This window comes from Neopsephotus bourkii, unplaced genomic scaffold, assembly GCF_033783945.1.
Source record: "Neopsephotus bourkii isolate Nb327-2 ecotype Australia unplaced genomic scaffold, CSIRO-AGI_Nbou_v1 NB_1634, whole genome shotgun sequence".
Classification (NCBI taxonomy): Eukaryota; Metazoa; Chordata; class Aves; order Psittaciformes; family Psittacidae; genus Neopsephotus; species Neopsephotus bourkii.
In genome coordinates this window covers 849,065-874,270 of record NW_026902109.1, presented here as the reverse complement: position 1 = coordinate 874,270, position 25,206 = coordinate 849,065, and the positions used below count along the sequence as shown (strand labels likewise).

The window sequence follows — 25,206 nt, the reverse complement described above, 5'->3', positions numbered from 1 at the left end:
AACTTTGACCTTGCTGAGATTTAAATGAAACTGTGTCACACAGGGGCTGAGCTTTTTCTCAGGGATGGATTTAAATCTATTGGGAGTAGCAGTCTCAGCAACCTGACCACCACATCATCCTGCACACTGAAGTGATGGCTTCATGACATCCCATATCTGTGCTGGCGTTAGAGGCTGCGCGTCTGTCATCGCATCTTGGCATTTTCCATGAGGGGCAGCAATGACAAGGACACCATCATTTTTTGACACAGGTGCTGTTTGCAGTCACATCCCACCTTTAGATGACGCAACATGGGTTGGAAATATGGTCCCTTGCCAGTTGCATGCCCTGGACTAGCTTATATTGGCAGCAACCAAAACATAAAGTGAATTCTTCATCCCTGAAAAATAAACATGCTGCAAATGTGCTTATTGGTTAGTGTGTTCATAGAATAATTTGGTTGGATTTGAGCTGTGGGGCTCACCCAGTGCCAGCCCTGCTTGAAGCAGGACCTCCCATCAGCTTCAGATCTCTTTGTCCAGGCTACTCAGAGTGTGCTGGTGCTCAGGTAAGTCCTGTAGTAACTGTGACCATTTGCCTTTGCAACCTGCATGGAATCTGGATCCCAGTACTAATCTCCAACTACCATGTATTTTGTTCAGTTGTGTCTTACTGCATATGAACATAAGACAGAATAAACCCCCCAATTTAATCACTAACCAGAACTCCTCTCCCAGTCTTGGTTTCTGCTGTGGAAGAGAGCCACTGACAAGTCGTTCAAAAGTAATTATTTTTATTTCAACTCTATAAAGTATACAACAGGCACTCGGCAATTACAGCTGCAGGGAAAATACAGAGCAAAACAAAAGCAGTTAAAGTTTATGAAAAAAAGGTTTTAAATCTACATCGAAAGAATGCAACCAGCCAGTGACCGGTGGATGACTGACATTTGTCTGACAAACAAAACCTCTTTCATGTAGGAAGAAAACTGGAAAAAATAAGAATCTGAACCAAAAGGCTAGTGTAAAAACAGCGTAAACTGGGACTTGGGATGATGGGCAGCTCAAAACAAAACTTTCTCCTTTTGCCAGTAAGGCTCTAAAACTACCCAAGTCTCAGTGTTACGGCTGGTTCACACAGCCACAGAGCTGTGGAGGACAAGGAGCTTCCAGCTTCCCAGCTAGGCTTTGTGAGAGCACTGAGGGCTCACCTCCACCGTAGTTTGCATATAGGAGACAGGGGAAAAGCACAGATCCTGTTTTGTTGAGTGGTGCAAACCAGCTACTCCTTTGAGTCAGGCTTTCAGGTCAAAACACGCAGGTTGGGTTGCACACTGAGTTGCTCATAGTTTTTTGTGTGTGGGAGATTTCTAAAGGGGTTTTTATAAGACAGGAGGTTGGCGTTGGACAGCATGATGGGTTGAATCTGCACACCTTAGCAAAACAGGAATACCTGTCTACGGACTGATAGGATGTCATATATTAATTTGACCTGCACATAACATTTATACATTTCACAGAAATGACTCTGTATCTCATTAACAGATACACAGCTCTGGTACATTGAACAGAAATAAGAGAACGACTTCATCATTTCTGTAATTCATCAATATTATATAATAAAGGCTTAGAAATTGGTAGCAGAAAGAACTGTAAAACGCAGCAAGCTAAGAAAGGACGACATTTTGAGGTGTGTTTGTCTTTGTCATGCAGCATAACACCAAATTTGTAATCTTTTTTTATAGGATGCCACAGATTTAAGGCACTTGCAACAATGCCAGATAGCTAGTCATGTTCTAAAACTATGGGACAGATGAGTTAACAATACAGTTGACATAAAGTTTAATAATACTGACAATTATGACATTAATTCAAGTCTACCTTGATCTAAAAACATTACATTACAAATAAGAAAATGAAGTAATAATGCCATGGAACTCTAAAAGAAAAAGTTATATGTGTACCACAAAATATCAACACGAAAATACCTATTTACATAAATATTTGCTTGTGGTCCTGTTGTTAAATAAGAGTTTGCTATGATAATGCAGCACTGTGAGAAGCTACAGATCGTCTGTGTCTTAATGACACCAACCTTAATACACTCATTTTAAATATGGGAGCTGCTTTCCCCTTACACAGATATGCCACTGTCCCATATATTAAAAAAAGGAGACAAAGAAGGAAGGACAGTAAAGTAGAAACACAGAAGCAATCCATCGTTGTGAATATATATATATATATATATAAAATGCAACTCAAATATATTACTTATAAACGAAGGTGGTTATCATATACATATGCTAAGTATGTTGTTTAAGGTATGCTTAGGAAAGGTAATGAAAGTCAAGTGAGGTGTTTGATATCAAAATAAACTTATATTCCACATAGTCCATGCTGCACGCCGCAGGTATTAATTACCGTGCTTGGCACAAGGAAAAAAGGACAAGAAAAAGAAAAGTAACTCAGCCCATTTTAAAACCTTTTTCCTGTAATGTTTTCAGGTTGCCCCCAGACTCATTGTGATGCTTTTCCTCCCGGCAACCCCTTAACTGACAACTGCATCTCAGCTACCGAATATCATCATTCTGGGACAAACTCTTCTCTACGGTCTTCTATAGAAAGTTACCAGATACAATGTGTTTTCTCCTCCAATGTCACTGCATCATCGAGTGAAAAAAACAGGGGGATGAAAGTAAAGAATTCAGCTTTTAGGTAGCAGCCTGTTTGCTAAGATGTCTAGTGATTATTTTAGCCCTAGTACTCAGCATTGGCTTCCAGTGTTTTCCATCCCTCAGATAAAGGTTGAGAAGCCAGTAGCTGCTGTCTTGTCTCTATGGTTTTGAAAGCAAACAAAGTTTTAATGATTAATGAATAGCTGAAATAACCTGAAATTACTGTGTCAATGGTGTTGCCTCACCCTTTGGAAACTTAGGAAGGAAATTCAGAGGCAGAGACTGGTTTCAAAGGCATCACAATGACTGAGCTCTTTAGTTTGCTATCAAACATCAGACGTTGTCAATGCTGTCAAGGAAGGGGAGAAAAATACCTTTCTAATACATTCTATTTAAAGTTCCTTTCATTAGAAACATGGGAAAGAGTTGGGATTTATCACAGGGGAAATATTTTTACTGTTAAAACATACATTTTCTGTGTACTATGCAGGCAAAAGTCATGTGTGTGACTTTTTAGCAAGAGCTGATCTTTCAACTTCCAGTGTATACAACTACTCTTGGCTGCCAAGCTCTTGGCAGCTCTGAGATGAAATGGGGCACCACCTGCTAATGTTTTGAGGCAGGGTCTGTTACAAAAACTGAAAGCTGACATTTTTTATTGGTATGATGGGATAAACTTTTAGTCCCATGTATATGCGATAAAGAGGCACACAGGACAGATTCCTGTTACATCCTATAAATCAGAAGAGACAGTATTCAAGCAGAGGAAAAACAGTGAAAGTGAGGAAAAAGTGTACATACGATAATACTATAAGAGCTGACTTGGCTCTAGCTATCCCTGTGCTTTAAACACAGTCACTGGGGTCCTGGTACAGCAGAGACATGGAGACCTTGCACAAACACACCCAATATCGATTTTCCATTTATTTCCACTGACTTTCCTGTGGTGTTCCTTAGTCTGGTGAGGCACTAGGATTACATTTTTATGGACAATATTACAAACAGAGCCAGAAAACTGGCTCAGTACCGCCTTTTATTATAACTAGCTTTGTACTGAACATGGAAGTGATGCAGACATGAAGATGCAAAATTATCTAAGAACATGATGGAGAATGATGCTTCTTGCTACATATTTCTGAAGTGGTGGTTGACTGAGTAGGTATATTCACAGATGAGGGATGTACATAGCACCTATAAAGTACATTATGGGTCTTATGTTTTCCCTTTGGGTTCTAAAAAGACAAAAGTTTTATGCCTAATAGCTAATCACTAAGACCAGTGGGCTGCTGTCACTTTATTACAGGACCATGATTTAAGTGCTATTTTATACTTAAAATGGATTAATGTAATGATTTTTTTTTCATGCTGTTATGTATTTGTATCAAGGGAAACGAAAACCCCCAAATAAATATCGTGTTACAGTATGTTCTCAGCTGTATGAGAGAAGTGACTCATATCTGCCTTAACAGGATCTACAGCAGTTGTGCTTTTGTTTTACCAGGCTAAAAAAGAAATTCTCAAAAATAAAGAGGAACGGTAACATTCATTCTTGTCATGAATGCTGCTCGGAAAGAAAAAGAACAAATTTTATCACTGCTTTGACATGAACTCCTTGACCAGTACTGTTGTGGTCCTCCTTTACTCCTACACTGGCCTACAGTAGAAGACATACGGGGTTTGGAGGGTGGGAGTAGCCCAAATCCTGCACTGTATTTAGCTACAGCACTTAACAAATTACTATTGATCCTACTGATAAAGCCAGAACCTTGCAGCTAGAATTAAGTGTGTCTTAAACTATGTATCTCTTGACTTTTATAATTAAGAGCGTAGCAAGATCATTGCAGTGATAGAAAACATATTTCTTTACTGGTGAAAGGCTTTGCATCAGGACCACCATGTCAACTGCTATTTTAAGTTTGAACATAAAACATGAAAAGCACTACTGTCATCTAAGCAAGAAGTCCTAATGCCACTGTAGTTACTGTAGCAGCATCAATCAAGGCATCATGGTGACCCCGAGCACTAATCCTCCCCAATTCTTTCAATTTCGCTGGCAGCCATGTCCCAGGAAGCTGTCTTCAGCAAGGCAGAAGCAGGTAAGAGAAATACATTAAAAATCTATGTCCCATCCTGAGTTGTCATCAGGGGGTGGTTCATCACTGTCCTCTGGGAAGCTGTCAAAATTGCTTGTGTCTGTTGGAGATGCAACCTGCAGAAAGAAAAGAGTGACAAGAAGGTGATGGTCACCAAAGTGGACCTCTGCAGACATTTCCTCTTGATCTCACAACCATGGTCATTCAAGAGTGTTCATTGCTAACTGCAGCAAGCAAGAGAAGTTCTGCATTCCACAACTTTTTTGCTGAATCCCTGGAGGACTTCCCACAGTGCCCCTACTCTAATGATCCAGGCCCTCTAGGGTCTGTAGTTCAAGACCAACTGTCCTACCCATTGGTACGAGGTCATCAGAAAAGACTTGGGAAAGCTCTGCGCTTCCCCCTGCCCCTGATTTCCAATTTATGGTTAGGATCCTGAATCTGAGAGGCTGTAAGCTGGGGACTGCCACGTTTGAGTTTCCTGACAAGTACTGCTTGGTCTAGCGAGCCTATCAGAGAAACTCACCAACTGATCTTCCTAGGATGAAGGCCAAATACCTTTTTTCTTTTTTTTTTTTTTCCCCCACTTTACGATGGTGACTGAAACTTCCTCACACTGAGACATTCAATGTAATTAAAAAAAAAAAAAGAAACAATACAAAAACAGACCCACAGCTCTCCGGACCAAAATTATCAGTGTCTTAGAATCGTAGAATAGTTAGGGTTGGAAAGGATCTTAAGATCATCAAGTTCCAGACCCCCTGCCATGGGCTGAGACACCTCACACTAAACCATGCCACCCAAGGCTTTGTCCAACCTGGCCTTGAACACTGCCAGGGATGGAGCATTCACAGCCTCCCTGGGCAACCCATTCCAGTGCCTCACCACCCTAACAGGAAAGAATTTCTTCCTTATATCCAATTTAAACTTCCCTTGTTTAAGTTTGAGCCCATTACTCCTTGTCCTATCACTACAGTCCCTAATGAAAAGTCCATCCCCAGCATCCCTATAGGCCCCCTTCAGATACTGGAAGGCTGCTATGAGGTCTCCATGCAGCCTTCTCTTCTCCAGGCTGAACTTACTAGAGAAAATCAGTACTTGAAACTGTACCTCAAGCAGCCAGTGCAGGCTGGAGGTAACTGTCCTTGCCATTGGAATTCTGGTCAGGAAACACTGTCATTTTTAGCCATTTCACTAGTGTGACTAGTGGAAAAGCCACAGCCAGAGGTCAGCCTACAAATACATCTCCAGCAGTCCAAAAGATGTATTTGATGCTGGATGCTGCTATAAGCCTTGGGAAACAAAAGCTCCAGCTTCAGCTCTAAATTTAATTTGCTGCCTAGCTACATCATCAGTTTCCTGCTGCTGAAAACATCTTGGGGAAAATTAAAGCTCTTGAATACCCAAATAATGTTGGAAAAAAACCAAAAACTGTAAAAGCTTAGTGGAGTACTACAGACTGATGGGATGCTTCACTGTGTACTGAATACTGTAATTTTGTTTCTTTTGAGTTATGTGGCTCTGTTTACTTTGTTGGTGCTCCTCCACCCTTCAGGTCTTAACACTTGGGGTGCTCTACACTTGTTCTCCTCTGTGGTGCCATGGTCTGGACCACATTCACCTGTTTTTCTCAGCCCATCCCATGTGAGCTTTCCCTCTGGGAGCAGAAGTGTTGGAGATGTATGCACAAGGTACCAGCTACCAAAGCGTAAGAGATGCAACTGGTATGCCCATTCCAACCAGGAGGCACACAAGCTGGAACTTCTCGCAAAAGCCTCTCAGCAGTGATGGACAGTGCGTAAGTCAACTTCACTGGCAGAAAGCATCTATGGAGCTCCCTGGGGCTCCTCTGCAGATGTCTCCTCTGGAAGCACCTAGAGGGCAGGTTTTTTTGAGCTCTGGTTAGTTGAGTCTTTAAGGGAATTAAGTCCTGCTTTGAGAAATGGATTGCATTTTGTGTTCATCTGACAAAACAAAAAGGCTGAGTATATCCAACACCTCAAAGACAGAGGGTTTTCTTAGAAGAAATATGATTTAGGGGAAAAAAGGTTGGATGAATTGTTACTCTACTGACTGACATTACGTGATGCTAATGCTGTTGTGTGTGATTCCTCACAGTTCTGAGGTTCAGGTCACCTATGTGGCCTGCAGTTCTTTACTGCTGGAGACATGGGAACAAACATCCTCTAAATGTCCTCTCCTAAAATTACCTCCTGTCCAAGAAGATAAAGTGCAAATGTCAATATCAGCTTTCTGGTTGCTTAATAACATAAGGGCTTGGGATGAATTATGGTGGAGGGATCTGTAGATCTTTCTCAAAGGCAGAAGCTGTGATGCCAGATGGCACATCTTTGGAAGACTCAAGAGCTTTTAAGGACAGACACTGTCACTGATTTCTGCTGTGGTATCAAGGGTCAGCTGCTCCCTGAAGCAATGTCTTAGCAGCAGGATGTAAATTAAGATATTTCCTAAAATTCCAGATTAAGAGCTAAGAAGCAACTTTTGATTGCCTCATTGGTAGTACCACATAACTGCTGATAAAAGAGTTGGGGAAGGCCCTTTTCAATTAACAAAAAAACAAACAAACAAAAAGCTAGTCTCTATGTGTAGCCCTCCTTGCTCCTTTAGAGCTAACAAGTAACTAGGAGAGATGCACTGATTGACATTAAAATTGATTTCTTTCCCAGAGTTACGTATTTTGGGCCCCTTTTCAGATATGGCTCTTACTAGCAGTTGGGACTTTTGCCAAAGCAATTGAAAAACTTGTGGAAAACAAAGCTGAGCAAGACTGACAGCTTTGATCTTGACAAGATACACTAGTTAATGGAGGAAGGTTTTGGAGAAAATCTCATGAGTATGTCTAGAGAAGATACTACTCTTTAAGAGCTCTAGGAAAGAGGTAGCTGTGTTGAACTGGGATCAGGTCAATGTATGCCTGTCAACATTGAGTTGTCCTGGAAGAAGGATTCCTTTGAAGAGGGAAGGATGTTCCCATCTATTTTGGACAGCCTTGATAGTGGTGTGCTGGCCAAAAGGGTAACAGCAGATCACTCTCTTAGGAGCAATCACAGACATATTTCTTGGTATGATATTCGCAGTCCCATGAGCATACTGACCTGATGATACCAAGAAATAATGACAACGAAGTAAACTGGGTGTTCACAGAACTCTTTTCTACTACTGCATTGGAACACAACTGAAAAAGCAAAGAACGAGTGATTTCCTGCACAACAGACTGGAGAGCAGCCTTCCTCTAGGCAATGTCAAAGGAGAAGAGGCCATTTCTAGTAGTGAAGCAACATCCCAGCTTGGGGATGTCAGGAAGCAATTCATGTCCATAGCAAGGAAATACATCTGAAGTCACTGCTGCTAGTTGTGCTGTCTGAGAGACACGCAGGGTCCATACATATACTGTGTAAAAGCAGTATTGGAAATACTCTTACAAAAGTAAAAATTCACCAAAAAAAAATTAGAAAAACATATTTGGGCATTTTGGGATGCAATGCCATCCTGCAAAGGTAAACCAGGAATTGTAACTGGATATAAAGGAGCAAACTTGACTTTATATTGTGATTTTGAAACACGGGGAACAGTACTGCCGACAAATTAATAGTCATTAAAACGAAGCTTACCAGAAGAACCATAGTTTTGATTTATAAAACATTTATGTATCCTTTGGGTATCCCGCTTTAGGCAGATATTTGCTAAGTCCTGCTTTCCCCCACTGACAGTAACTTCTACAGCCAATAGGGCAAAAGGTGAGGGGGGCACAAAACCTTCTGCTTTTTCATAGCTGGTAAGAAAACTTTGGGATTGCTGATTTAGCCCTGGAGCTGTGCCTGCCACTGCTGCAGGAGGTGCCGGACCATGGGTGGAAAGAGCAAGGGGCTGCAATTAAACATGATTGCTAATGTCATTCTCTTGGTGATCCTGCGGGAGAGGCATGGAGAGAAAGGATTAAGTTGAAACAAGGAGGGGAGGCTGCAGAACAGAAGGGGCCAAGGTAATTTCTATCAGCTAATCCTGTTTGGTTTCTCTTTGTGGCAGGCTTTGTGGGTAAAGGGCTCACAAAGACATCAAAGGAAGAGCTTTGCTCCAAAGGAAAATGAGTCGAGCTGTTCCTCCATGTCTGCTCCCAGTTAAACATAAACTAGGCGGTAACAGGGCTTTTCATGTAGGGCACAGACACAGAAAAAAAGACAGAAGAAGAAGTTAATGCAAAAGAAAAGGGAAATGGCATACAAATCCCACTTGCCTTCCCCAAAGAAGTAAGAATAAAGGAGGAAGAAAGAGAACACATTTGAGAAAAGGGGTGAAAGTGGCAGTTCTTCACTGAAATGTGAAAAACAGATGAAAAAATAAGCAGAGCAGTTGCAAAAGAGAAAAATATTTAGTAGTCTGTGATCCTGCCCTGATCTCCTGCTGAGAAGGGCATTTCATCACAATCATGCTCTCCCCAGACTGCCTTCTCCTGTAGAAGACTGCCCGGAGATCAAGTATGGCTGAAATGGCTCAACTTCTTCAAGCATCTTCAGAAGAAATAAAGCACATGTTGTTGCCACTTGACTGCAGTGTACTAGTGCCTGCAGCTCATAACATTCATGTAGAAGAAACTTATTGGCTGTGAAGGAGAAAATAATTAGGAAAACTTACACTTGGTATTATAGGAGGTGTCAGTGTCCCTTTTCGCAACCCTTCCCAGTTAAAGCCTTCAAACCATCTATAAGGGAGAGAATAATGAAACAGTTACACATACAGTGAAAATCTCTCTGTAGCATAACATTAAATTGAAATTTCTTAAACAGTGGGTTTCATCTCCCACAGTGATCATCTTCAAATTGTCTAATTAGCCTTAATAATTCTTCCTGTCAACTTTATATATGCTTTTTTGGGGACTGAAAATGAAGCATGTGTAGCAACCAAGTGGTGATATGTCCTGGGTTTAGCAGTGGCAGTCATTTTTCTCTTTCTTGGTAGCTGGTGCAGTGCTGTGTTTTGACTTTCAGCTGGGAACAGAGCTGAAAAACAATGATGTTTTGGTTTGGCCAAGGACTTTGTGAGCCTCATGCTCTGCCAGGGAGGAGGGGAGCCGGGAGGAAGCAGAGACAGGACACCTGACCCAAACTGACCAAAGAGGTATTCCATACCACAGCACGTCATGCCCAGGATGTAACTGGGAGTTAGCTGGAAGGACTGGGTGGACTGCAGGGTTGGAGGAGGTATGGGTTGGTGCTTGATCGGGCTGGGGGGGGCAAGTTATCGGTCACCTGGTGATGAGGTGTTGTATTCTCTTCCCTTGTTATTTCCTTTATCATTACTATTATTGGTGGTAGCAGTAGTGATTTGTGTTATACCTTAGTTACTAAACTGTTCTTATCTCAACCCGTGGGAGTTGCATTTCTTTTTGATTCTCCTCTCCATTCCCCCAGGAGTAGGGGGAGGGCAAGAAGGGGGGGAGTGGGTAACAAGCTGTCTGGCTGTGGGTTAAACCACGACAGTTCTTTTTGGCGCCCAACGTGGGGCACGAGGGGTTGAGATAACGACAGATCTGACCGTCACAATGCTGATTTATTGGATCTCAGAGTTGTTCCTCTTGATCTCAGAGCTTCAGAATGTTGTAACTTACTTAGAGCCGGTATTTGCTGTGTTAGTGTTTATCAAGTGTGGGGCTTGGGCTAAGGTTCTTGTCTCACTGTACTTTATGGCAATGACTTGTAATACGGGCGGGCTCCAGCAGCAGGGCGGGACGGACGTGGCCGTGGACTGGTACCTGGCCGTCCGGCTGCTCCTCACCGTCCTGGCCCTCGCCCTCGCCTCCGTCTGCGTGAGGCTCTGGGGAGCCGAGGGGGGGCGGCCCCGGGAGCCGGCGGCTGCTGAAGCGGCCCGGGAGAGCGGCCCCGGGGACCGAGCGGGACCGGAGGCCGCGAGGGGACGGCTGCCGGTGGAGGAGGTCGGGGCGGTCGAGGAGCGGGAGGAGGCGGCTGCCGAGCAGCGGGAGAAGGCGGCGGAGGAGCCGAGCCCCGCGGCCGAGCCCAGCCCCGCGACGGCCGAGAGCATTCCCCGGAAGCCGCCCGCCGAGCCCCAGGAGGACGCAGGAGACCCCGCAGCATTTCCCAGCAAGGCAGAGGAGGAAGAGCTGGACTCAGGAAAAGAGAAGCTGGTGGTGGGAGCGCCGGCAAGCACAGCAGCTACACCAGCCCCAGTGACAAGCACAGCAGCTACACCAGCCCCAGTGACAAGTACAGCAGCATCGCTTGAGAGTTCTGAAGGTTTTGAATGGCCTTTGGGTACCCTTGGGACCTGCCTGCTGATTGTGATGGTGTTCACTATGTTGGCACACATGCAGAGTGTGTTTTACCCACCACCATTGTGTCTGATCCCAAAATTTAAGCAGAGTCGGGTTTGGGTCTTGTCTGGGGTTAGACAACAATATGGGAGGACCAAGAGGTTTTCCCCAAGGCTGGACAGTCATGAGTGGCAGGGCATGTGGGACAGTATGGGCAAGTATCTAGTCCACTGGGCCCCTCCAGTGCTTTGGAAACATTGGAGATGGAAGGACAATGAATTATTTTGAACCTGGTGGGCCCATGACCCTTAAGGCCAACAGAGCAGAGATGCAACATAGAGATGGACTCATGATCAAGGGGTGGACCTAACAATGGACACTACTGCCCAGGTTATTCATGTGTGTGAACACTGCACACAGCCTCTCGTGCTCTGAAAGACTGTTACAAGAGATGGAGCCTGGCATCATGGACCAGATGGACTCAGCAGCGTTATAGGGACTGGTCCATGCACTACGATGAGAGTGCACTTAGATTAGAGTGAGGGTATATTGAAAATGTGGGATCTGAGCATGACGTGAATGGTATGGAATAAGGGGTGGGTAATGTCCTGGGTTTAGCAGTGGCAGTCATTTTTCTCTTTCTTGGTAGCTGGTGCAGTGCTGTGTTTTGACTTTCAGCTGGGAACAGAGCTGAAAAACAATGATGTTTTGGTTTGGCCAAGGACTTTGTGAGCCTCATGCTCTGCCAGGGAGGAGGGGAGCCGGGAGGAAGCAGAGACAGGACACCTGACCCAAACTGACCAAAGAGGTATTCCATACCACAGCACGTCATGCCCAGGATGTAACTGGGAGTTAGCTGGAAGGACTGGGTGGACTGCAGGGTTGGAGGAGGTATGGGTTGGTGCTTGATCGGGCTGGGGGGGGCAAGTTATCGGTCACCTGGTGATGGGGTGTTGTATTCTCTTCCCTTGTTATTTCCTTTATCATTACTATTATTGGTGGTAGCAGTAGTGATTTGTGTTATACCTTAGTTACTAAACTGTTCTTATCTCAACCCGTGGGAGTTGCATTTCTTTTTGATTCTCCTCTCCATTCCCCCAGGAGTAGGGGGAGGGCAAGAAGGGGGGGAGTGGGTAACAAGCTGTCTGGCTGTGGGTTAAACCACGACATGATACCACGGCAACTACAAATTACCAGTGCTCAGAAGAAAACTAATCCTCACTGCAGATGTCCTGGTAGCTGTTATTTTCTTTCTATAGAGTCGATCCATCCCATATGAGACCTCTAATGTCCTTTTTTGTATGAGATTGTGAGCTAAGGGCATGCACAGGGATGTCCTCCTCCTGGTTTGGGCACTTCAGGTTTGCTCAAGCCCTGGCAGCTTAGGTGGGTGGATGAGCCCTGAGCTGAGTCTTCAACCCATTCACCCAAAATGTCCATCCAATCCACTTCTGTTGCTTTGGGTATGGGAGAAGGACCAGCATGGATGGATGAGAAAGTCTGCTTCTGTGATGGGTCTCTAACTTGTTCTTATCCTGCTCCAGCAGGAACTTGTAAAACAACACTTAACAACTCTGCCATCAGACCAGAAGTGATGATGAATTAACATTACAGATAGGGGGAAAGTGTGTTGGGCTTTGGAAAGGAAGGGAAATTGAGGAAAACCTTGGAAAGTGATTCTGCAAACCAAAAAGTCCAAGCAGGCAGTGGCTCAATTGGATTGCTTTTGAACGCTCTTTCGCATTAGACTAAAGCATAATGGTCAATATGCAATGCATTTTGCTCAGAGGCAAGGCTAGAATCTACACCAAATACTGGGGAAAAAAAAGTCTGATGGAAATTCAAACAGCTAAAGCATACTAGAAGGCAAGTATTATTTTGCAGAAAACTGAAGTGTTTGAAATGCACGTCTTTGTGGGTTGGATCTGATGATTGGTGGAGGAGACACTTACTTGTGCTTTTGGATATCTTTCACTCCATTTTTCAAATTCCCTAACCTCTCTGATGGATTGTCCCTATAAAACAAACAACAAATTGGTTACTTTCTCAATCCTTCTGAACAACTAATTTCTTTGCAAAGAAGATCAAGGTAATTATATTTCATGTGCTTACCTGCATAGTTTTTTAATTAAATTAGCAGCATTTTTGGCAATCTTCTTTGGAAATTCAATCATGTCTATTCCCCTTAGTATGATGTTATAGGTCTTCATGGGGTCTGGGCCTGAGAAAGGGGGACTTCAGAGGGGAGAGGCAAATAGAGAAGATTGAAAGTTTGTCTTTAAAATAGCATTGAGGATTGATTAAAAAAAAAGACTCCAAACTGAAAGAGTACCCTACTGAAATGAGAAAGGGCAGATGACAACAAGCAATGCTTTACTTTCTATAATCTTAACAATTTCTCAGTCAAGGATCTCTGATACTGTCTGGATTTCAGTAATGTTGGCTGCAGGGAAGTATCAAAGAGTAAAATTTTGCAGAGCAGCGCATGCTAAAACCCTTCTTTCCATAATGGCCCATGTACCAACAGTGTGAGGAACAAGGGTCTGAGTAATGCTTGCTGGCTTACAGTGATATGACACGCTTTCAGTGGAGATTAATTAGGTTTCCAACAGTTTGACAGAGTAGTGCCTTAGGTCCATTTCTAAAGGATAAGCCAGGAGTGAGTGATGGGGGATGAGGTTAGGAAGTGCCAGGAAGCCTCTATTGCCAACATCAGCACTAATATGTACATCCAAAACTACGTAGGGAAGGGATGGATATAGGAACTCAAGTCCCCATGGCCTATCTCCTCCTTTTCAGACATGCAGTGACGGGTGCAGCCCATCACTGCACCTCCCCAGTTAAACTGAAAATCCTCTCTTCCACCACCATGTTCAGCTCACTTAGGCCCACAACTAACTTTTTGGTGCAATTTTACAACATTTCCTAAAGAGCCTGCTCATGTCTTGCCCTTTAAAAGGTCTGCATGGAAGCTGTGATTTAAAGTGGAAAACTAATTATTAGGTTCAGCAGCACAGCGCTGTGCCACTACAAGCACACACCAGCTCTGAACCCTCCCCTTGCCTAATCAGGGTGACAATGGCAGAAATATTTGGATCTATTTTCAGCAGCAGTGCTGGCCCCGATGCCCATACCTGCCAGTCAGGAGTTCATACATTAAGATTCCCAGTGACCAGTAGTCTGCCGAAATGTCATGACCTTTGTTCAGGATGATCTCAGGGGCTACATACTCCGGGGTTCCACAAAAAGTCCATGTTTTCTTTCCAAATCCTATTTTCTTTGCAAAGCCAAAATCGACCTGCAGAAAGGAGCAGAGTACCCATCAGGGCAGAGCATGAGAGGGAATGTCAGCCATGTGCTCTGCTCCTCTTGAAGTGAAGCAAAGCAGAAAAGAGGTTTCCTCGTGGGAATATTCTCCTAACTAAAGCATGGTGGGTCATTCCAGGACCAGGCAACCGCAATGACCTCTTAACTGATTTATCCTTTGTAATATAAAAGGAAGAGTCTCATAAAGGAAAAAGAACAAATGCTGGCACCAAGAGTTTCTTGGGAGATGAAATTTTGTATCACTAACTTTTGCTTTTGTGTTTTTGTTGTTGTTTTGTTTGTTTGTTTGCTTGAACTCCCAGCTTTAACCTGAGCAAGGAACTATTTACGCTAAATACTGACCATTTTGGCAGCTACTGACAAGCTCAGATTTCTCTCCCAGGCTAAAGAGCAATGCAGTACAAGTGTCCTCCCAGTCTGCTTGACACTGTTAGAATGTGCTGGTGGGATCACAAAACGCAGCATGTCCCTATAGCAGTGCTCTTATGGCACCAGCAAGTACAGAAAATCGAATTATGCTGGGAACTGAAGCTGTCCTTTTCAGTCCAGGCAGAGATCATATTAATAGGCTTACTGTATTTCTAGCTCTATCCCTCTGCCCTTCCCTGCCTCGGTGCTGTGATGGCCCAGAGCTACGGTCTGTAGCAAACTCTGCTGTCTCTTCATGGCTGTGAGATGCTCCTACACCTGCACTGGTCAGAAGCAAAATGTCCTACATGGTCACAGTCCCACAAAGGATATGGGACACTTCTTGTGCTATCATGGATGTATTTGAGGGGAGATAAAAATGTCTAAAGAGCTGGGGGACAGTGATGGGACCAGAAGGCACCCAGGTCCAGATCCTCCTGCAGCGGAGAGAAGGACAGTCCTGAATCTAATGGCCTTCTATTAACCAAAAAAATTGCTGGAGCTCCCCAGCCTTATCAAAATGCTGTAGATAATAATTTCTGATGTAATTCATTAGGCTTAGTGACACAGTGAAACACAGTGGTTGCCACCAGGCTATAAAAGTCCATGATGATGATGGTCTGATTTACTGATCCTAGCTGCTGATACCACTCCAAAGGCAGGGAAGAGTCCTCAAGACAAGAATCAGAGACCTTGCCCCCCTGTGACTCTCAGGGAGGGCATCAACCCCTCCTGGATGCAGCTCTTTTAGGGGTGTATTGCTTCCCATGGCTTCCCAAGTGCTCACATCCTCCAGCACCATGGCTCTCACAGGGGGACAGCACCAAGAAGGACCATGACTTTCTGGGAAGCCCAGTTTCAGGCAGAGCCTTATGCAGTTTTCCCAGAGGAGCTTGCACAGATTAGACAGGAGTGTTATCAGTGCTAAAACACAAGTGGCCCTCCTAAAGCAAGAAGCTGCATTAGCCACAGTTCAGCAACACCATCCAGAGCAATTAGTAGTAACTTCTTGCCATAACAGTCATGAATAATATTTCCATTTTCCATTAAGAATGAATTTATAATTGCTTACACAAAGGACCTGACATAGAAACAATAGTGTACAAAATTTGTTTCACCAGTCACCTCTAAAGCCCATAGATGCAAGTTCTCCTGGTCTCCCACCAACACACCTATTTGCAAGTTAACTATTAATCTTTCAGTAGCTTCAAAACAGCTAGGTTGATGTCTCCTGGTGCTGTTTTCGAATGGTTTCCACTTCAGGAACACAGATCTGAATTTTAAGCCAGAATTAGTGTTTCCCAGCTCAACTGTACCCTGAGACTCAGCCTGCTGGATGTTGGGAAAATATCCTGGTGGTGGGTGACAACATCCATGCCCTGATCTCATATCAGCTCTACTGATGGCAACTGTCAGAGACAGGACCCTAAACCTGGAGGACTTTGCTTCTGACCCTCTGTGGCTAATCCCATATTCTCCTCTATCCCTAACATCAGTTAGTCGCAGTGACTTTTTTGACAAACCAGATGTTGTAGGCACTCACCAGTTTGGCATAGCCTCGATGATCCAGAATGAGGTTTTCTGGCTTGAGGTCCCTATAAATGATCCCTTTGGAATGCAAATAGGCAAAAGCTTCGACCACACATGCTGTGTAAAACCTGGTTGTCGAATCCTCAAATGAGCCTCTACATAAAATGAGAGAGGGAAAGGGGATAAAGTGATTAGATCTCTTCCCTTATTTGAATTCACTCTACTGTTAAAATCTCTGTACAGTTCAGTAGAATCACTCTTACACCTGGAAAGTGCCTGTTGCTAAACTCACCTTTGGCCAAGCCATCATCCATCATATTTGAGACGCCCACCAGGAGCTGGTGGTGGTAACTGGCTGAGCTCAGAAGCACATCTAAGCTAGGTGGCAGCAGAACCACAATTTAAAGCCGAGAGAATTAACAATGAAATTATTAGGCTATGACCAAGACAATGAAAAATACAAGTTGGCACTGCTAACTTTGCTATGCTTCTTGTTTTAATGGTCCAGAGATGGCATGCTGTTAGGAAAAGCAAGAATTGAAAAAAAATCATTCTAGGTAATTAAAAAATTAATCTTTAATTTCTGGTCAGTCATTTGGATGCCCTTCTTTCACTTTCCAAATGTAATTAAATTATGTTCCAATCATGAGCCTATTACATAGTTACAGGCAATTCGCTACACCTTTTCCCGCCCCATGGATAATGTATTATGTGCACATCCCATATACACCTGTGCAACCCACCTGCCACCTACTCACACAGAACTAAAACCAATCGATGCAAGGTCAAAACCTCCCAGGGCAGGAAATACCAGGACCACATTTAGTGGTGCATTACAATGTGGTATGTAATTACATGCTTTCCTATTTTTTTCTATGTCACTTCTGCATCCTGATGGTGTAGTGCTCCTTGCAGAGTGAGGACTTGATGCACGATCCTGTTTCCCACTTTGATGAGTGGCCCTCATGTACTATGTGATATCTAGACTAAAAGCCTATGCAGAACTATCGATTTCCTCCTGCTCATCGCTCTCACAGCTGACTGTGTCATAAATACTAAGAAGTATTAATAGATATTATTTATGACAGTGCCTCCATGAAAGAGGTCGATGTTGCTATTCACAGTTATTGAGGTTGAGCAGCAGCACAAACACTGAGATGAAAAAAGCAGGTCTTTCTTTAGGATGGGAAATTGTGATTTTTTAGATTACTTTGAAGAGGTCTGTATTTTTCACCCTGAAAAGGCACTTCTCCATGGATTTCATTTGCAACTGTGAAGTGTCACTGATGCCAGTGCTGCCTTAGGGCCTTGCTTTACAAAATCCAGAGTCTAAAATAGCCATTTAGGCAGCAACGCCTAAAGGTGTGCTGCTAGAAGGGCACTAACTCCGGGAGTGTGTCTTGCAGGAATGCAGCAAGACTGGCTTTGACATTGCACCTACTGAAATGCCTGGAGGGTCTCTCTCTGCCATCATCCATGGTACTCAAAGTCTTAATCTCTCTTGAGACAGTCCCATGTTTCCCTGTCAGGTGCCTGAGCCTCCCATCAGGCTTCCAAATGGAAGAAATGATAGCATGGGCACCAAGAACGCAACTGTAATTTCTGTGGTTGCAAAATGTTGTTGTTCTAGGTAATTCAAATTAATTTAAATAATTATTTTAATTAAAATATGCTGCCTGCTATTTAGGGGTACCTGTTAGAGATGAAGACATAGAGAAAAGAGAGTCAAAGACTTGTCATAGATGCAAATCATCACGTGACTACCATCGCTTCTATCACTACCTTCTGTATTTTTTCAGAGATGCCACGACAAAGCAGTTCCAGATAAGTCCCTGCTTACATAAAGAGCTGTGCATGTTGGATACAAACTAAACCTGTCCTTATTCTCAGTTATAACTGGATTCACTTTGTGTCTAGTCAACTGCATAGGAACAAAAATAGCTCCTCACCTTTCTGGGATCTTAAATCAAACACACATAGCATGGTAAGATCCAGATCTTGACCATGAAAGATAAAGATGTTTGGTTATCTAGAGGCATGTAAGAAAATATTCCACTTTGTAGGACAAAAGTTTCTTACAACTCACCTGTCCCTGAGAATTGTCCAAAGCTCTCCACCTAGACAGGCTTCCATCAGCATGTACAGGTATTTGCTGTCCTTGAATGTCCTGTAAAGCCTGTTGTTGACAAGCGAAATCATAAATAAATCCACTATACAAGTGAAGACACCAAGCACTCCTACTTCTCACAGACCATGCACTTCATCCCAGGAAGCATCACAAGACTAAAGCTATCTCTCAGAGTTAGTGCTACATTTAAGGAGATCATTTCAATGTCTCTTCTTGGGTAGGAAATACTTCAGAGGAAAAGGATGGGCATCTGAGCGGTGAAGTGTATTGTGGACCTCAGAAGAAGAGGTCATAACTACTTTGGGAGCTACGTATAAAATTTGCCATTTCTAATGGTGTAACCTGACACTTGGCTCTCCAGATGTGGTTTTAAGTTTTCCTACTGTTTTTTATAACATCCATATCATCTTGTTCTTCATGCTACAAAGTCCAGCTGCAGATCAGCGGTCTTATTTCCATTTGATCATTTCAAAGGAGTGCTGCCCAATTTGTGATTCATTACAGAACATAAACCCACTGATGTGGCAGAGTTTAAAGAGAACCTGCTGACATGCAGGTATCCTTTTGTGAAGTGTTCTTCCTCTTTCCCCCAGGGACTCAATATGGAGGAAAAATTGCCTAAAGGGATAGATGGGCCAGGCTTTACGAACCAGGCTTTACGAAGTGCAGTCTAAAATGTGTGGCAAAATCCATGCTGTGTGTTTAATATGATTTATTAAACAAATGCAATTATAAAATTATGAAAACAAAAAAAGGGAAATCAGTATTAGCTGGTTCACTTAATTTTAACGTCTAACTACTTCTGTACTTATTACATGAGTGGGTATACGAGTTTAAGTTGCCTGCAGAAACAAGCCCGCTGTATGCAGATACTGGAAAGGTCCTTTGAAGCTGCACTGTTTAGAAATTAATTCTAAAAATCCAAGCTCCACAGCTGAGGGACATGGTGCAATTGCTGCATTCATGGCACTTACCAAGAGTTAAAAATTGAAGGGCAAATGCAACATGATATAAATCAAACAGGTGTTTTTGCGAATTCTAGCTCTTCCCAGCTAGTGATAAATCTAGTTATTAACATGTGTTATTGAGCTGTGATAGACCAGGAGAAAACACAGCAGGATATGTTCCTTTCTAAGGCATACAATTAAATATTAAAGTACATCGCAAAACATCCTGACAGCTACAGCTTTGCTCTGATACGCTTTCACATTACAGTGCTAGACAACGTTTGTCTCCTGTCTGTGTTTGCATAGCATCCAGCACACAGCTTAGCAGCCTTTACCTACTCTATTTTTGCCACGTTTAAAAAGCAAAGATCCCAGCAGCTGCAGCTGTGATGTAGGCAGGAGTTTGGATACTGAATATGCTCAGGTAGATAATATGAATATTGTCTACCTGAGAAATATTATGTAGTTAAATATTCTTCTTGCTACCCACCACAAAATTTAGAGAAGACAGCCAAAACAAAACAGTATTTCAGATCTTTCTTATTCTAGTATTACTTATGTGACACTTAAAACCACAGTTATAATGTGCTTCTTGGAAAGAGGTGGAACAAACCTGCTGACCATTTCATATGGTTAAAATTTATGGGTTAAAAAAAAACCAACTTATTTCTTTCCAGTTGGATAAAACATGATTCATCTTAGTCAATATTTAATCCAGATTAATGTTTACAAAAACATACATATTCAAGAATCCAAAATGTGAGCAACTAAATATGTTTAATTTAAATGCTAGTGAAATATGGCACTTTCTCTAGTTAAGGTAGCCCTGATGAAAAGTTGCTTTCCAGAAAGTTCTATGTGCATCAAATCTGGCCTAAAACATGCAGAACAAAAAATTACTGCTTATCAACTGTAATGGAAGCATAAAGTTTATACATGATGAAATTACGCTATTTCAGCAAATCAAGCAGTCTTCAGTTTGAAATGCCACAATATTTGAATTCATTTTTTAATTTTTTATTATTCATTGAAATATTTGCAGATCCAATGCAGGCATCCACTGCTCAACACTTGTTTGGCCCTTTACCAAAGCCAGATAATTTTGGTCTTGAGATTCTTAGTTTATCTAAAAGTAAATTTTATTTAGTAGTACTTGGCCTCCTCTGCTTCTTTTGCCTGGTTTAATGCATTTTAGTAAGCGAACTGAACTATTCTTCAAAGATTTTTAATGAACCATTTCATAATAAATTAAGAAAATAGAGTTATTTGGGAGTTTTTTTTCCCCATTCTGTTATCCCAGAGATTGTGTCCTTGCTCCAAGGCCATTTTAAACCACCTTTCACCCAACATTTCAAAATACAATTAGTCTGAAAAAATAATATTTCTACCTGTAGCACCCAGAAAAATATTATCCCAGCTGGTCCAAGAAAGGGTATAAGCAGGTTATGAATGATTTTAGAATAGTAACTATAAGACAACTTAAAATCCCCACAAATGTGCAAAAAGAGAAGCAAGGGGGAAAAGCAGACATGGAATTTGACAAACCAAGTATTCTCTAGCTGCAGCACATGGAACAGCAAAAGGGTGAACTTTATGACTCAGAAAGCCCTTTCCAGTGCAGGATTTACATGAGGTATTAAAAATAGTTAAGGCAAGCTTGTTACTGTAAAGGATGGGAATTGCATAACATGGAAGGAAAAGACATACATATAACATTATTTTTTTACTTGCCTGCTGAAAGAATAAAAAGTGGGAATGAAGAAGTATTTATTTCATTAGCTATGAATATCAATGGCTCCATTAAGAAATGTTTACAGACTTGAGGTTTTTATTTAGGAGGGGATATTTCTGGAAATGATGTCAAAATGTCCCTCTGCTTGGCTAGCCCCACGCTTCATCTCCCTTTATATCCCCATCACAAGACGGTGCAGGCTTCAGAAGATAAATCTATAGGCTGAAATAGCCCACAAGATATATTTGGCTCTAGCCTAAGTAACAGGGGCATGTTTGTGAATTGAATATTACAGAGTGAAGGAAACTGCAGTTGGGTAGGGTACTGGGCTGCAGTTGTCACCCATGAATCAGAGGCGAAGCTGTGGGCTCTGGGGGAATCCCAGGGATCAGCCCAGGAAGGAAACAACCCCTAGAGACTGATGGGTGGCTGTCCCAGCCACATGCTTGCCTTTGCATTTATCACAGGGGTTTGGTTTCGCCCGTAGGTTAGTATGTCTCTCTGTAGCAATTTCTGGGAGCAGGGTTGCTCTCTGGCAAAAGGCAAGCGTTTCAGGCATCTCTTTGAGGGTGGGACTAAGCACCCTTGGCTTAAATGAGAAACTGTCCTTTTAGACACCTCCAGCTGGGTGAAATGCATCGCTCTGCCACAGTTTCGTACCACTCATCATCCTTATCCTCATCTAAAACATATAAAGAACAATCTCTGTTTCCTGTCAACAGATACAATCCTTGAAGAGTCAGGTAACTTTGCTATTAGGATTAAAACAAAAATGCCTGGAACCTGGTTTTATTGACTGAAGAATTGCCTCTGCTTAGGTTTGGTGGAGTGATACGGCTTTTGTGCATTTACCCATGATGAGTCAAGGGATGCTGAGCTAGATTTATCTAATCCACACTAGGGAGAAGTTCTGGCTACAACTTTTTATTCACATGGCAGTGCATGGTCTCAAAAGATTAAACCCTACCTTCCAGCTTCCTTTTGTGGGAAGAAAAATTCAGAAATTAAGAATAAAAAGGAAAATTAACCTTGAGCAGAGTCAATACCAAGTCATGGTGCATATATCTACATGGAGAATCACCCACCAGAATCAGCAACCTCTGCTCAGGCTGCAGGCTGGGGGGTGTGCTTGCTCCAGGAGCCACAGAGCCATGTAAGCAAGGCATGGGGCCAACACAAATCAGTTAAGACATGAGTTAAGTTTAGGCTTGGGTGAATATCCCCCATGGGCAGAGTAATCTCACGTTTGCCTGGAATAGACTTTATTCTACGCACTGTATTTGCAGTGCCTTGCAGGAAAGCTATGGCTAAAGGGTTTTTGTTACGATGGATGTGTTATTCCTGTGTGCTTTTATGAAATCCTGAGATCAGCTGTGCTTCATTCCCCTGTGGCAGCACATAAAGTAGAGGGATGGTACCTCACAATGAAGTCCGAGTGTGCGCTCTGCATGATCTGCTTCTCTGAGCGGATGTGCTCCTGCTGTCTTGTGTCCACAATGTGACGTTTCTTCAGTATTTTCATGGCAAACGTTTTTGATTCTTCACTTTTCAACTGGACCTTGGGTAAAGCAGGAAAACACAATGGTTAGAAGCAAGGCAAATCCCTCTACCAAACTGTGACAGTCCAACTCCATGGGAATGCAGTAATCCCACCACACTACCTTCAAATAATTCCTCTCACTTCTTCAGTCATCAGCTGCACTTCAGTATGAAACAGATTTCTAAATACCTGGCCTATTGCTGAATTCAAAAGCCATTTCTAAAACTCCACGTGTTTAGGGAAAACCCAGCCGTCAGCATTACTCGCAAGTCAGATGATGGTGCTACCTAACGTACAACTTTCACAAAGCCTTTTTCTATAGCTAGTAACAAATGCACAGGCTCTGGCAAGGAAATGCAGTTCTTGGATGTTTGTAGAGGATGAGCAGAGCTGGCTTTTCAACAGCACTGCCTGGTCATGTCTGTACTTTCAACCTTAAGCCTTAGCAACCTATTTTTAGCCTTATTTCCCAAAATAAGGTTGAAGGAAGTTGTTTACTTGCTTGCCAGGGTAACAGTGGTAACTTTCGAACCCTAAGCCGTCCCCAGCACACCCTGAGGGACTGGTACCCATCCCAAAAAGAGTTGGAAGGCAACCATCCTTTCCATTTTGGCCTTACCATCTTAGTCGCCACCAAATGAGAAAGGAACCTTGCCATGGACCTACCAGGCCTCTTAGCTTGTTAAATTGCCCCAGGAGCTGTTCACAATAACATTGCCAGTTAAATGCTTTGCCTCTTTATAGTAGGAGATGCTGTTTAGCAACATCTATTTTGGTTTTCTTTTAAGAATTTGCTTCTTCCAGCAGACAAGTGGCTTGTCTGTTGTCAAGCCCCACCATAAATCCAGCTTGCCTTTTAGGTTAGGAGACAACAGTCATGCAATCACAATTTATTTAATATAATATCAATTTTTTTTTTTTTTGTAACAAAAATATGGGCTGATATGAGACATGACATCTTCCATGTTTTTCCCAGGCTGCATACCATAACCTTAAATAGTTTCCTCTGCATCTGCTTTGTTCATGCAATGGCTCAGGTCACAAGGAAAATGCAATGAAGGATTGTATCCTCAGTATCCCATCTTTGTCAGAAATCAGACTGGTATTCTGATGTCCACAAAGACACAGCTTAAGGAAATCAAACTCCAAAGGCTGATTCCCAGCTGGCAAAGAGATTTCCAAAATCACCAAAAGTGATACAAAAGTAAGCATTAATACATGAGAGTCCATGGCCAAAGTTTTTATCATTAAGTTCTTCAATACGCATACATGTTTGCATGTATTTTTCTATCTGTTTTAAAACCACTTGGGGTTTTGGTCTTCAGATTTGTGGCTTCTTATTTCTCCTGCAGCAACAAGCATTTCCAAGCCCACATGAAGCTTTTCTTTTTCCAAAGGCGCTGTTCTGTATTTCACACAGAGACTCATAAGTATTATCTTTGCATGAAGCCAGTGTTTGCCATTTAATCTTCAGTGAGACAGGGTGCAAAGACTTAAAACAATCCACATAAAATAAAGGAAAACATTTTCCCTCATCTATGCAGTAGAGCTGCAAGTTGTTTATCAAACTGGTGCTACACAATGCTGCCTTTGCTACGCAGCCTGACCACATCTCAAAGCAGAAAGGAATTTTGCATTTATGGCAGACTGAAAGTGAATAAAATCATTTTGGGTTTAGGATTAGTGCTTGGTTGCGTATTTTTTTTTCCCCTTTTCAAATAAATGGCACATGGGTTTCAGTTCAACTGTTTGAACTATATTATTTAGTAGTATTCTACCCAAATCAAAACAGGCTGTTTCAGGGAAGTAGGAAGAGGAGTGAGGTGGCACACATGGAATGAAGACATCATGAAAGTTGAGGGAAAATCTGGGCTGAGCAAAATTTTTCAAAGTGCAAAAAAAAAAAAAAAAAAAGAAAAGAAAAGAAAAAAAGAAAAAAAGAAAAAGAAGATTAAGGTTTATCACGACCAAGCACATCTGGAGAATTTATACCTCTTGCTTCTGATGGTAATCCAGATTGCCTGGTTTCCCATCAGACCTGTGCATCTGGTAATGGACAAGCATAATCAGCTGCCACACAAATTATTTCAAATATAAGTCTGTGCAAAACTTTGTTAGGTATCAGACTTGTTTTCTTTTCATCGTGTTTTTTAAGGTCAGGTTGTCCACTGACAAATCACAATGAACGGTGGAACCAAGAAAGTAGCTCCAGTAGCAAATTCAGTCAATTTGAACATGAAACATTAGAAAAATAAAAAAAGTATTTAGCACTCTAAACTTACTTCAAACATTTCCTGATGTTAATCTGTACCAGACAGTGTTAAAAATAAACACAACAACCTGGTGGAGGCTCAGATGAACAAATTCCAATATTACAGAATAAAGGGTACTATGAATAAATCCCAGTGTGCCTCTTTATGGTATTATCACTTTAACACTATGGATTCTGATGACCTAATTTTTAGTGTCTTTCATTAAAGAGGATATTTATTTAATTTTTTTTTCATTTTTTTTCAGGTATATGTACTTACACAGCTTCAAAATTAGTACAGAAAAGGAAA

The 25,206-nt window shown here is 42.3% G+C and overlaps 1 protein-coding gene across 4 annotated transcripts in view; it reads right to left on the bottom strand.

Moving 5' to 3' along the window:
- Positions 1-756: 756 nt before the first annotated feature.
- The window catches only part of PRKG1 (protein kinase cGMP-dependent 1), a 480,301-nt gene continuing 455,851 nt past the window's right edge, over positions 757-25,206 (bottom strand). For all 4 annotated transcript variants that reach the window (XM_061373836.1, XM_061373835.1, XM_061373838.1 and 1 more), the window contains exons 11-18: positions 22,524-22,663; positions 18,385-18,474; positions 16,312-16,453; positions 14,168-14,331; positions 13,146-13,268; positions 12,986-13,048; positions 9,401-9,467; positions 757-4,863 (exon numbers count right to left, since the gene is read on the bottom strand). In XM_061373836.1, coding sequence (XP_061229820.1) covers positions 4,765-4,863; positions 9,401-9,467; positions 12,986-13,048; positions 13,146-13,268; positions 14,168-14,331; positions 16,312-16,453; positions 18,385-18,474; positions 22,524-22,663 — 888 coding nt within the window. In that variant the 3' untranslated portion in view covers positions 757-4,764. The remainder of the gene's footprint in view (positions 4,864-9,400; positions 9,468-12,985; positions 13,049-13,145; positions 13,269-14,167; positions 14,332-16,311; positions 16,454-18,384; positions 18,475-22,523; positions 22,664-25,206) is intronic.